Source organism: Debaryomyces hansenii (assembly GCF_000006445.2).
Source record: "Debaryomyces hansenii CBS767 chromosome B complete sequence".
In the NCBI taxonomy this organism is placed as follows: domain Eukaryota; kingdom Fungi; phylum Ascomycota; class Pichiomycetes; order Serinales; family Debaryomycetaceae; genus Debaryomyces; species Debaryomyces hansenii.
In genome coordinates, this window is record NC_006044.2 from 717,041 (window position 1) to 729,476 (window position 12,436).

Here is a 12,436-nt window from a genome sequence, read left to right on the forward strand (position 1 = left end):
TCTGCTAGTGTTATTAACTTATCTTCGTATCTGAATAGATTATCAAACAAACGTTATTTAATAAAGCATATAAACGAAGACGTATTAAGTCTGTGAAATATGTATTTGCTTCCCCACAGAAAGTAGACCTCGGCTCGTTTTTTCAGCGAGAAGTGATAATGCTATGTAACATTACTATACAGTACTATTATATAAGAACTTCTTTAGGCTGCAATTCGAATAGCAATTGCAAGCCAGGAACCTTTGGATTGGCCATAGAAAAACAGATAGTATCCTCATTACTAAGCATATTCATATCTTTACCTGTTACAACTTGGATTAGCCTATTAGAACCGTTCACAAAGTCACTGATAGACCATATTTCCATTACTTCGTCACAGACTAAGAATAGGTGATTATTAATGAACGCGATCGTCTTTGCCTTAAACTCAAATTTGAGCATGGAATACCGTGATAATTTGCCGTGCTTGTTAGTAAAAATAGCACAGTCGTTATAAACTAGTAAGAATTCTGTATTGTTGTTCAACTTGAACATTCCCATTGGCTTGATGCTCGTGGAATGTACAGCTTTTTTGACCAATTCTATGCCTGGAATATATGTTCCCCCAGTAATTGATCTTCTGCTGAAACCATCAATTTTCTTTCCAGAAGACTCACTGTGGGGGAAATCAGGAATGGATCTAGGTAGTAATTTATCAAGCTCTAGAACCTCGAATCCCTTATTGGTATGCACTGCAAATGAAGTATTAAAAATCGATATGCCGTAGCACTCAGCCTGAACATAGAATTTCTTGATCACCTTAAATGCACTAAACATACCGTCATTATCTGTTTCCGGAATCAAAACCTTGAAATTAGTTGTTCCTGAGGAGTTACTTTTCTTCTTCGCGTAAAATAACATGTTAATCTCTCTATGCTTTCCAACAGCGAAGAATAACACATGCTCATTCGATAACGATATGCTGCTAATATGTTCTTTCTTATCATAGTAAACACCTACGACCAGATCCAAGGAATAGCATCGTAAATGTCGACCGCCTAGTACAATTAACAAATTTATAGACGTTATTACCTTTATCTTAGTAATATCTGTTCCACCAACAACTTTTTTCCATCTATTTTGCATGTCACAACAGTAAACACCAGTTGCAAGTCCTACTAGGTAAAATGACGTGTTACTGTACTCAAAAGACGTGATACTTTGGGCCTTACTAAATACGATATGCTTCCTTGCATTATTAAAAGCATAAATTTCACCTTTGCAACCTAATTCAGTCAACTTACTTAAAGCGTCCGTCGATGCTTCTTCAATTGGATCGTACGGTGCGCATACCTGTAGTTTAGAAATCTTATTACTGATTTCGTATGCAAAACAAGTATTAGCAACAGTTTTAAGTTTATATGGTTCGGTCTTCCTAAGCCTACGACAGAGGTTAGTCTTAGCCATTGAGAAATGGTTGATCCAGTCTTTTCTTTCTCTTTCAGTTTTAGTTGAAAATGTGAAGGCATTATGTTTTCCACGCCCAGCAAATCTTAATTTAAATGGGTAAGAAGCAGGTTCAACTTCACCATCTAAAAATTCTTGATGTACAGGTGAAGCTGGATTAGACAGGGTTGTCAATGACTTCGTTATAGGCTTCAACTCCAATGTCGACGTGGTCGACTCCTTCTCCTTTATTTCGAACAAAAGCAACTCGACGGCAATTGGGTTTTCAACAACCTTATAGCTAAACAGGCTCATTTTTGGATTTTTAACCCTTTCAGTAATAAATAAGAAGTTATCCAAGAGAATTAAATGATTCGTGAATGAGTTGATTTTCAAATCCCCTTTTCTTGTTAAGTCACCTCTATGAAAAAATCTTCTATTTTCAGACCCCAAGTTAGCATTGGTGTGATTAACATTATTCTTCCAAATTAATTGCTTATGGATTTTCTTTAAGGCATGAATGTTATCGGCATGTACTTTCATTTCATTAACTTTAGAACCTAATCTTTTAATACCATCAATAGCCTTAGTGAGTGAAATATACTCCGGTTCTTGAGAATCAAACAGTTTCCTGATATCAAAAAGTTGCAACGGTAGTTGCTGGTAACGAGAATTGAAAGTACTTAAGAATAGTAATGAACCATTGACTTTCAATTCTTTCACTCTTTCAATATTTCTAACCTCTACGTCAACCCACCTTTTCATGCTCTCATTCTTCAATAAATCTTCAATCATTGGCACTGTACTCATGTACTTTAATAAAGAATTCTTAACTACTTTGGACCAATTGTAGTAAATATTTGCAATATCAACTAATATTTTGATAAATCTTCCATCTGAGATCAATATACGTAGGAGTGGTTCAAATAAGCTCTTTTCGTGAATTTGGATCAATTCTTTGCCAGGTTTAAGTACATCATCCTCAAACTTATTAATCAGAATAATTTCATGAGAACCTACCAATATTTGAGCTGCTTTGATAAATTCAGGCCCAACAATATTAACAAAGCACTTTGCTCTTTGGATAAACGTTTGTTCATACTTTAATAAATCGAAAATCAACGATTGTCGTTTAGAGACAGTTTTGTCGAATTTTCTTAAATCTTCAGCGGTCAATCTCCAATGCGATGCCCAATCATCACCAAGTACAATTTCATTTATATTAGTATTTCGAAGTTGGATTTCGTGATCGATTACCCTATTCAAATGGCATTCTGAAGAATAACATTTCAATTTTCGTGACTGGTCATTAGTATTTGAGTTGGACTTATGATCTTCATCATGACAGTAGCAATTCGTCAAGTCTGGCAATACCCCGTTGACATTAACAGCACTATTCATTATGACACCAAGTTCCTCTTTGCGGTCTCTCTTTTTTTCGGTTTCATTATCATTAGGATTAGGCAATGAGTTTTCGTCATTATTTGTATTGTTGTTATTATAAGCATATGAGATAGCTTTCACCTCTAAAAAGCTGGCAATTATTTGGTCCACGTTTTGGCCTATTATGTCCAAAGGAATATCTCTCTTATAAAACACTAATAACTTTATTAACGCTTTTTTGAATTCCCTCTTAGGTATAAACAGGTCATGTAACCATGTTTTCAATTTCAAACACCATTCGAAAATATCACTCAAGGACCAAATATTTTTGCAAGCATTAAAGTGTTGCATAGCTAAGGATGACGATGTAAACGGTAATTGAGGCAAGTCTAATGGAACTGGTGGTAATTCATCATCCCTTCTTCGTCTAGTTGTAGAAGTTGGAGAAGGTAAATTTGGCTGTGAATCTCTTTTGAGAAACGATATAGTAGAGCTTAATGTCATTCTTTTTGACGGGGATGAAGGCTGTCCATCAGCTGATGTATTGGCAGATGGTAAATCTGGTAGTATAGAATAATCAAAGTAATTGGTAGTCGTAGTCTCGGGCATGTCACTGTATGGATCTTCGTCATCGTAGTATTGGTAATCACTGATGTCTGATTTCGTTTCTCCAGTATCAAAAGAATTCCATCTCGCTTGTCTCACATGGACATTGTCAAATTTGTCTTCTAATTCGTCAAGACTATTAGTGCTATCATAATAAGTTTCACCGTTGAATGGCTGTTGGTCATAAATTAGCGAAGGTGATCTTCCATAAATCTTTTTCGGGGATGGAGACCTACTACTTCGCCTTTCTGAATACACTCTTTCCATATAGTTTCCATTCGTTGGTGAATTTCTTTCAGGAATAACCATGGTATGAGATCTTGTGGGTGATGAATGTCTAGGTGGGCTCGTGCCCATCCCACCAATGCCATTCATCTTCATAGAGAATTTTGAGTTGCGTGAATTTGGTGAAGATGAACTGGAACGGCCTGAATTATCTGAATAACTATTATTTCTATCAGCCCGTCTCGGTGAGTGTCCTTTAACTGGTATACCTAATGTGTTTGGCTCGTTCAACGACGGTATTTTCGTTGGAGTATTTAAAGATTGCAATATGATTTCTGACGTTCTGTGATTTGGTGGTGTCGTTTGGTTCTTTGATGGCGTTGTTTGATGGTAATTCGGTTCATTAAATGGATAATGTAATCTCGAGGGAGTCAACTCTGGCGAAAAAAAATTATAGTTATCGTTTGGGCTGTGATTATAGTCATCTTCGGAGAAATCAAGCTCCAATTGGATGTCATTAGTCGGATACGGTGGGTTTGGGTTGTTCTGCAGCCTTTGTGCATGTCTCGGTTGCTTCATTGGGGTTGTATACCCTTCGAACCCGGGCAATGTCTTGGGTCCCATAGGTCTGGGGCTATCAAACGACATAATTGATTCATCAGCAAATTCTTCTCCATATTCGCCGTCATAAATTCCTCCTCCAATCAAGCTTTGTCTTCCGTCAAAACGACTTTCCTCGTCGTATACATAATTGTCGGTGTCAATGCTGAGCTTTTGTTGATGGTTGTTCCATATGGGCAGACGTGCGCTTTTGCCCTCCAAAACCGCCGGAGAATGTGGAGAAAAGAATTGTGTCGATTCCAGCGGTATCACACGGTTGGTATTCATTTCATGCGTTATATCTAAACTAGGTGGAGGTTTCCTTCTCAACGAATTCTTCGAACCATTAGACCTACCTAGCTTGTCATATTGTTCATTCGGATGATTCGACATTATTCTTTGTCATTCAATGCTATCGTATATCTACCTGTATTCATTAGCGTCTTGATACGATCTGCAACCAGGCTTGCTTGCTTCACTACTAACCAAACATAACAAAATATGATGGATCGAGTATATATGATAGCATGTCAACGTCACATGACTTTTAACAAAAATTATGGACTGGAACCGTTAACGACGCGTTCACTATAATGAAGAAGAAGAAGGTATTCTTGGGTACAAATTGGTAAGTATAGGTCAAATTTTAATATGGGTTACTCGGATGGAATAAATGAATTGGTTGCTGAGGGAGCGAAGCTATATGCTGCTAAGGAATTTGATGATGCGTCAGAAAAGTATGCTGAAGCTTGCGAAAACTTCAGTAATGAGCATGGAGAAGAGGACGCAGATTTGTTATTGCTATACGGAAAGTCATTGTTTCAAAGCGCAGTGTTGAAATCAGAAGTTTTTGGTGGTACTGGTGGTAACGAAGAAAATGATGACGAAAACATAGAAAAGGAAGGCGAACAGGAGGATGATGGCAATTTTCAATTTTGCGATGATGCTCCATTGGCAGAAGAAGACGATGATGAAGGTGGAGCTGCAGCTGCAGAAGAAGAGGAAGAGGAAGAATCTGGAAATGAAGCGGATAAACAAGATGCAGGGGGAGAAGAAGAGGAGGATGAGGAGGAACAGAGTGATTTTGAGGTCGCATGGGAGATCTTGGACTTGACTCGTTCTTTATTTGAAAATAAGCTTGAAAAGGTACAATCACAAGGTGAAAAGCTAAAGAGTCCATATTTGTCCAGAGATAACGAGGAAACCGATAACGAATTCGTGATATTGACAAAGAAACTTTCAGAAACGTACGATTTATTGGGTGAGGTGTCATTGGAAGCCGAGAATTTCCCCCAGTCTGCCATTGATTTGCAGAACTGTTTGGACTTGAGACTCAAGCTATACAATCCTGAAAACTCGTCGTTAATCTCAGAGTCGCATTATAAGCTATCTCTCGCATTAGAGTTCTGCGTCGAAGACCCAGAACTGAGATCGAAGGCCTGTGAACAGATGAGACTTGCGATTGAATCGGTAAGGGATAGAAATAATAAGGAAAAGGATCCCTCAAAGAAGAAAGATAATGATGACTTGGTACAAGACTTGGAAGTGAGATACCAGGAATTAGAAAGAGATCCAGCAGACGACCTTAAAAACGAGCAAATGAACATCATCAAGGGCATATTGGGCGAGCCTAGCAATGGAGGCGAAGATAAGTCCCCTGTAGCTAATCTTGTAAACGATTTATCGTCGGTTGTGAAAAAGAAACCAAGCAAACCTGCTGTCAATGATTTAACTTCGATGGTGAAGAAAAGAAAGCCTACGTCAAAAAATGGTGAATCTTCAAAAAAAAGTAAGAAATAGTAAATGAGGAAGCTAGTTGTATTATTAACTCTTGTTGTATAAGTCATAGAATATCATTATATACGGCCAAATGAATATTTGCAACTTTTTTCTTATGTACAGTACGCATCAATTCTATAAAAAAAAAATTCATCTGATTAAAGGACATAAAGAGCTGGTAAGTATAACACATTTGACAATTATATAGCTATGGCAGCAGCGCAGGTAAAAAATGAGAAGATAGGAAACCCTAAGAGTAATAGGAGGAGAAGAAAGAAGAGAAGAACGGAAGATTTTTCATCTGATTCAGAATCATCATCATCATCGTCCTCTGATGAATCGATGGATGATGCTGCTGAAGAACCAAAACCTATAAAAGAAACGAAGAGCATAAACATAGACGATATTGATATCGACTCTGATAAAGAGACTGATGTTAATTCGCAAGAAAAACAAAACCTGTTACGCCCTGAACCTTTAAGTAATGAAACACATGAAAAGTTATCCAACATAAAGCTTACCACTAGTAAATTAACAAGTGTCGGGGGAAGTTCTAAAAATAGCAATATCGATATTAACCAGGTTAAGAAGACATTGGCTAAAGACAAAGATCAATTAAATAATGAATATTTGATGTTGATGGCTTCAAGCTTTAGTAATGATTTAGATGAATTGAGGAAGAAGCCAGATTTCACGGATAAATCGTTAGTATTGTTGGCAAAGACTTTACAATCAGGAAGTAACATGTTTGATGAAGAAACTTTGAATGCAATTCTTGAACAATGAAGAAATAGAACCGTTATTAATGTATATTAGCTTTCATATAGATTTTAATTAGGTGGAGTTATAGCTATGTATGCTACCTTCTGGCAGATTTAGTAACAATATCAAAATTATCGATAATAAAATGACTTAAATACTAACACTATGTATCCATATCCATATCTAAGTAAATATTGAGGTGGGTATAATATATATTAATCAGCCTAAATTACAGACATAATAAACTATTGGGAATATTATATTAATACTAGAATTACAGCTTTCAGATTAGCAGCCTGGCTAGCTCAATCGGTAGAGCGTTTGACTCTTATTAAGAGAAGCGATCAAAAGGTTGCGGGTTCGACCCCCGCGTCGGGTTACTATATTTTTTTTGATTTCCTACGGAATAGTTTCTTTGAAAAATGACCTATACCTCCAATTAATTCAAGGTTTTTATCTACTTATTCTAATGCAGATCCAAGTCATATGTCCATAAGGTATGCTATGGTAAAAAAGATGAATTTTCTCTTGCACTGCTAGTTTCTGTGGACTCTTATTCGTAATTACGTCATTAAACTCTGCTCTAATAAGTTGCGACACTTTCCGATATTTCTCTGGAGTTTTCTCAGCAATATCTGACATTTTTCTTCCTGCCACGATAATCATTTGTTCATCAGTGAGACTAAATCCATTAGAAATCCTAATTATTTCATCAAGGAAGTATTGAATTTTTGTAGATGCCTTCCTTCCCGTATAGGGTCTTGTAAGGAATAACTTGTTTCTCTTGCTATAGCTTCCACTCTACTCCATTTGTTTTCTTCTCTCATGATCTTAATCAATTGTACTACCAATTCTGGGGTAATGAAATTACTTTGTGCTCCGGAATCTATTAAAGCTTTGTTTTCCTTATTCCTTATATTTACCAGAATGATGGACAATTCTTGAAGTTTACTCTTACCCTTGTCTCTTATCACAGACCTGGTTCTATCAACATTACCTTCTGTTTTAGTAATGTATTTTCTATCATCTACGACTTCTTCGTAGACTGATTCTGACTCATATTCTTCTAAAATATTATTATTAACTTTATTTTCTAACTTAACTTGATTAAAACCTAGTGTGTTATTATCTTTAAACATTTTAATCACTTTCTTCAGATCTTTAGCACGTCAAATCCAACCTGTTTATTTGACTTCCTCAATTTTTTAGAACATTTAGCTGCGAAGTGGCCTTCTTTCTGACAATTGAAAAACAATTTACCTTTTTGTTTTCTCCTTGACATTATATTGTCAACTTCCATGTTGTCTCCAAACTTCCATGTTCTTTTAATATTAGAAGGTTTATTTAGATTTGGGTTATCATCATAAATAATAGCCATTCTCATGCTTCTAATAAACTAGTCGATCTTTTAATTCTGAGCTCTTGTTGTATTGGTTTCTTTAGCCCATTAAGATAAGCACTAACTTGAGCTTCCTCTGTCAATAATTTTCTAGGTATTTCTAAACGAAGTTGACTAACTTTCTTGTTATAAGCTATCACGCTTTTGATTTGCTTCACATTCAAATATTCAAATATGAGACTATTAATATCATAATCTCCAAGAAATTGTGTCGTCAAATCATTTTTAAAGTCCTCAAAATTATTAAGAATTACTCCGCTAGCCTCTCCATATTCATTGTGCCAACTTAAAGCTGCTCCCTCTAAGTCTTTCCCAGCTAATATAATTAATTGTTCGTCCGTGAGACTAAATCTCATGGCCTTCTTTTTTAAACTAGAAAAGAACTTATTTATTTGAACGGGACTTCTACTACCAGAATAAGGTTTAACTATTGCTTGCATCAAGAATTCTCTCTTCTCTCTATCCCTAGCTTCATCACGTAAAACCTTAATAAGTTCCCTTGTAGTATTTGGACTCTTTGGTATTTTGCTTTCTTAACTCTGATATATTTGATTTAACCTGCGGCGCTACCAATAGTAAGAAAACCGGGTACTAATATAGTAATCATTTATCTTTGTATATTATATATATGTTCTATAGGCCAAGTAGAACCTATCTTCTTATTCTTAGCTAACTAACTAACTTTACCTACCTATAAATAGTTCCTAAGTTCCTTCTTTCGTCTATCCAAACTCAGGGAATAATCACCTCTATTTATACACCAACTTTTGCAACCATAACGTATACTATAGTTAATATATGTATATTTGCCTTCTTTAACACTTCAGATTAGCAGCCTGGCTAGCTCAATCGGTAGAGCGTTTGACTCTTATTAAGAGAAGCGATCAAAAGGTTGCGGGTTCGACCCCCGCGTCGGGTTACTTTTTTTTTTCGTTTTCAATTACAACTTGATGTAACTTATAAATTTGGAGAAACAAAATCATAAGCGATACTAAACCTCCTTTAATACCAGTTCATAACTTTTTATTCGTTCGGAAGGTATAATTGCAAGTTGAGTTACTTTTAAATTGTAAACAGTGAAAAATAAGACAAAATAAAAGATAAGCTGATTTTATTATTATGACAAAAGTCTCAAATATTTTCTGAACCTAATTGAAGTAAACAAAACAAACATAATCGATATGGAACTGCGGCAATAAATCAAAATCAAATTAGCAGCCTGGCTAGCTCAATCGGTAGAGCGTTTGACTCTTATTAAGAGAAGCGATCAAAAGGTTGCGGGTTCGATCCCCGCGTCGGGTTACTTTTTTTTTTGCATTTGGATACTGATACAACTTTCTCCTTGATTTTTCAGTTCGTTCGGAAACTTTTCTTGTAAGTTGAATTACTTTACATTCTAACATTTACTAAATGAGAAATAGAAAACACCTAAAGAAAGATATCTAGCTTGCTACTAAATTATTATTAGAAGAAATAATTTCACCCCTTCATGCTGATAAATTTATTAATTATATTCAACTAAATTTGTGAGAATTAACAATTAATTTATTAAATTCCAATACTTTAATTTTTTCTGATAGATTACAAAATTTTGCCTTTTAAGGGTGAATCGAATAGTTCTTATATTCAGATTGACCTTAAATTTAATTACAATGGGAAGTGTCTAAAAATCTTGTTGAAGTAAATTGTCCAAGTCCGTGTTTGATGCACTCATTTGATTAAGTCTTTTATTTTGTTTAGTTTAAGTATCTCAATTATAATAGATAATTTACTTAATCTTTATATAAGTTTTGTATTTATATAGTCCAAGATTTCTACAAGAATAGAATTACGCTTCCAGTTGTATCCAGGTTAACGGTCAATCGGAAGTCAGATTCATTAGAGCCACGAGGCTTGTTATCAGTATTTATTATTCAAGATAAGGAGCTATCCAATGACAGCACATTATACACTTGAACAATGGAAGATAAGCAATGAACCTTGTAGACGTGGCATTGTCTAATAAAATAATTAGAATTATGATGTTTCGCAGCCAGTTTATATCAGAAATAATATATTTCATTCTAATGCAAAAAAATAAGATTAGCTCGATATGGAATTTCGAGCTTAACTCCAAAACAGATTAGCAGCCTGGCTAGCTCAATCGGTAGAGCGTTTGACTCTTATTAAGAGAAGCGATCAAAAGGTTGCGGGTTCGACCCCCGCGTCGGGTTTCTATTTTTTTCGTATCATGAAAACTTTAAAAAACGCCTCGATTTGAAAATTTTTTAGTGATACTATTCTAACCTCATATTAAGTAATTACTCTCTAGTAGCCCCTAATTTCATTGATATTCTTTCTGAAATTAGTAGGGATAAATAAGACATATTCGGGCACAATTATTTCACAAACAGATTAGCAGCCTGGCTAGCTCAATCGGTAGAGCGTTTGACTCTTATTAAGAGAAGCGATCAAAAGGTTGCGGGTTCGACCCCCGCGTCGGGTTACTATATTTTTTTCGTTTTCAATTACAACTTGATGTAATGCTTAGCATGTATTGTCTTAAAATCTTCATATAATTTTGCTTTCGATGCATGATGATATAATAAGTTTTAGGGTATCATTAGTCTCGATCACTAAGGCTCCATAAGTAGAATCTTTTTATTTCTTTGACGTCCCTTCTTTGTTGAAATATTGTACTCCTTGTTTGATATCCATAATTTCTATTAGTCTCGGAATCCGCAATTAAAGGTCTTCATCGGTCTTTTACTGCTCGCTCTAGGATTCTAAACCACCCTGAATTTGGACAACTTCCTCTATGTCTTCAATTGCACCAATACATACGGCCAATGATCACTCAAAAGTTTAACGTTTTTATTGAAGACTAAATCATTATATATTCCTTCAAATGTTGCTTAATAACCATCAAATCATTATGCATTTCTCCAAATGTTACTGAATATGTAAGGAAAGCGGGTACTATTATAGTAATTATTTATCTTTGTAAATTATATTCTTAAGACCAAGTAGAACCTATCTTCTTATTCTTAGCTACCTAACTAACTTTTGCTACCTATAATTAGTTCCTAATTTCCTTCCTTTCTTTCGTTTATCCAGACTGAGTGAACAATCACCTTTATTTATAAACCAATTCCATGATGAATAACATTTGCAACACGGCATATAAATAGTACATATATGTATACTAGTGTTCGCTTACAGAATAATGTTGAGATATCATAGACAAAGACAGCTCTTCAGTAGTTTTGTATACCAGCAAAACAGATTAGCAGCCTGGCTAGCTCAATCGGTAGAGCGTTTGACTCTTATTAAGAGAAGCGATCAAAAGGTTGCGGGTTCGACCCCCGCGTCGGGTTACTATTTTTTTTTCGTTTTCAATCTCAACTATATAGTTGTTGATATGAAGAGTCAACCTAGTACAGTGAATAAGTATTGAAAGTTCTATTAATTACCATATAAATAACCATCTTCTAATAACCAAGAAGATGGTACCGTTCGCTTTATACATTATATAACCGGCTATAACATGTTAATCGATAACAAAGCATATTACAATAGGCCCGGGCAAGACCATTTCATTTTCTGAAGACTCAAATACAATATCACAGACAAAGTTGCGATCATTATTAATAATATGATACTCAATTTTTCTAGAAAGTTATTTGGGAGCTTGAGTTTGCACTCTTGTCTCTTGGGAACTTCTTCTTTCTTTTGAGTATTGTTTGAAAAATCCATGTTGGACGATGGATTTCTCGAAGAACTATATTTTCGGCAATCCGCTGGTGCTAAGTCACCTATAAAATAAGGCTTTAGCATTTGAAATGCATCATCCGAATGTGCAACATCTTCAAAAGCCTCTGTAGCATCCACTCCCCCACAATCAAGAAGGATTTCAGCACTTCCGGGATGCTTGGATGTGAAACTCGTAACATCATATACCTTATTATATATTACCATCCATAAGTCATTGGAACTATCATGACTTTTGATTTCGTCTAGTGTAAATGTTTGGTGAGGTCTTCCCATCTCCTGGCCTTTTTCCTGATACCTTCGACTTGTCATATCATCTGCCTTCCCTTTCCATCAATTTTAATAGAACAAACTTGTCAAAAACTCCCTATTCGTTGCAATAACTAGAAAATACTTCACCATATATCAACTAATTTTTAGAAACGACTGAAATTGAAGAATAATCACGTCACGTGTAATATTGGTAACTTTTCACCAGAAACAGGATTCTGAACAGGATCAACAAC

General features: G+C 35.3%; 6 protein-coding genes and 6 non-coding genes across 12 annotated transcripts; 8 read left to right on the forward strand and 4 right to left on the reverse strand. All coding sequences in view use genetic code 12, as the record gives it.

Moving 5' to 3' along the window:
- Positions 1 to 187: 187 nt before the first annotated feature.
- Positions 188 to 4,633, reverse strand: DEHA2B08910g (DEHA2B08910p; the record flags this gene model as incomplete). The annotated part of the gene is made up of 1 exon (XM_457343.1): positions 188 to 4,633. The coding sequence occupies one exon, from the start codon at positions 4,631 to 4,633 to the stop codon at positions 188 to 190; it is 4,446 nt and encodes a 1,481-aa protein (XP_457343.2).
- A 258-nt stretch (positions 4,634 to 4,891) lies between these two features.
- On the forward strand, positions 4,892 to 6,040 carry DEHA2B08932g (DEHA2B08932p; the record flags this gene model as incomplete). The annotated part of the gene is made up of 1 exon (XM_457344.1): positions 4,892 to 6,040. One exon carries the CDS (start codon positions 4,892 to 4,894, stop codon positions 6,038 to 6,040), a length of 1,149 nt encoding a protein of 382 aa, XP_457344.2.
- Positions 6,041 to 6,229: 189 nt separating this feature from the next.
- Positions 6,230 to 6,805, forward strand: DEHA2B08954g (DEHA2B08954p; the record flags this gene model as incomplete). The annotated part of the gene is made up of 1 exon (XM_457345.1): positions 6,230 to 6,805. The coding sequence occupies one exon, from the start codon at positions 6,230 to 6,232 to the stop codon at positions 6,803 to 6,805; it is 576 nt and encodes a 191-aa protein (XP_457345.2).
- A 270-nt stretch (positions 6,806 to 7,075) lies between these two features.
- Positions 7,076 to 7,160, forward strand: DEHA2B08976r. Its single transcript is given in 2 exon segments — positions 7,076 to 7,113; positions 7,124 to 7,160. It is a non-coding gene; the product is annotated as a tRNA-Lys (tRNA).
- A 74-nt stretch (positions 7,161 to 7,234) lies between these two features.
- DEHA2B08998g (DEHA2B08998p) lies at positions 7,235 to 7,423 on the reverse strand (the record flags this gene model as incomplete). Its single annotated transcript, XM_457346.1, has 1 exon — positions 7,235 to 7,423. The coding sequence occupies one exon, from the start codon at positions 7,421 to 7,423 to the stop codon at positions 7,235 to 7,237; it is 189 nt and encodes a 62-aa protein (XP_457346.1).
- Positions 7,424 to 7,485: 62 nt separating this feature from the next.
- On the reverse strand, positions 7,486 to 7,920 carry DEHA2B09020g (DEHA2B09020p; the record flags this gene model as incomplete). Its single annotated transcript, XM_457347.1, has 1 exon — positions 7,486 to 7,920. One exon carries the CDS (start codon positions 7,918 to 7,920, stop codon positions 7,486 to 7,488), a length of 435 nt encoding a protein of 144 aa, XP_457347.2.
- Positions 7,921 to 9,014: 1,094 nt separating this feature from the next.
- DEHA2B09086r lies at positions 9,015 to 9,099 on the forward strand. Its single transcript is given in 2 exon segments — positions 9,015 to 9,052; positions 9,063 to 9,099. It is a non-coding gene; the product is annotated as a tRNA-Lys (tRNA).
- A 298-nt stretch (positions 9,100 to 9,397) lies between these two features.
- Positions 9,398 to 9,482, forward strand: DEHA2B09108r. Its single transcript is given in 2 exon segments — positions 9,398 to 9,435; positions 9,446 to 9,482. It is a non-coding gene; the product is annotated as a tRNA-Lys (tRNA).
- An 826-nt stretch (positions 9,483 to 10,308) lies between these two features.
- On the forward strand, positions 10,309 to 10,393 carry DEHA2B09130r. Its single transcript is given in 2 exon segments — positions 10,309 to 10,346; positions 10,357 to 10,393. It is a non-coding gene; the product is annotated as a tRNA-Lys (tRNA).
- Positions 10,394 to 10,580: 187 nt separating this feature from the next.
- On the forward strand, positions 10,581 to 10,665 carry DEHA2B09152r. Its single transcript is given in 2 exon segments — positions 10,581 to 10,618; positions 10,629 to 10,665. It is a non-coding gene; the product is annotated as a tRNA-Lys (tRNA).
- A 786-nt stretch (positions 10,666 to 11,451) lies between these two features.
- On the forward strand, positions 11,452 to 11,536 carry DEHA2B09174r. Its single transcript is given in 2 exon segments — positions 11,452 to 11,489; positions 11,500 to 11,536. It is a non-coding gene; the product is annotated as a tRNA-Lys (tRNA).
- A 193-nt stretch (positions 11,537 to 11,729) lies between these two features.
- DEHA2B09196g (DEHA2B09196p) lies at positions 11,730 to 12,242 on the reverse strand (the record flags this gene model as incomplete). Its single annotated transcript, XM_457350.2, has 1 exon — positions 11,730 to 12,242. The coding sequence occupies one exon, from the start codon at positions 12,240 to 12,242 to the stop codon at positions 11,730 to 11,732; it is 513 nt and encodes a 170-aa protein (XP_457350.2).
- Positions 12,243 to 12,436: the final 194 nt, after the last annotated feature.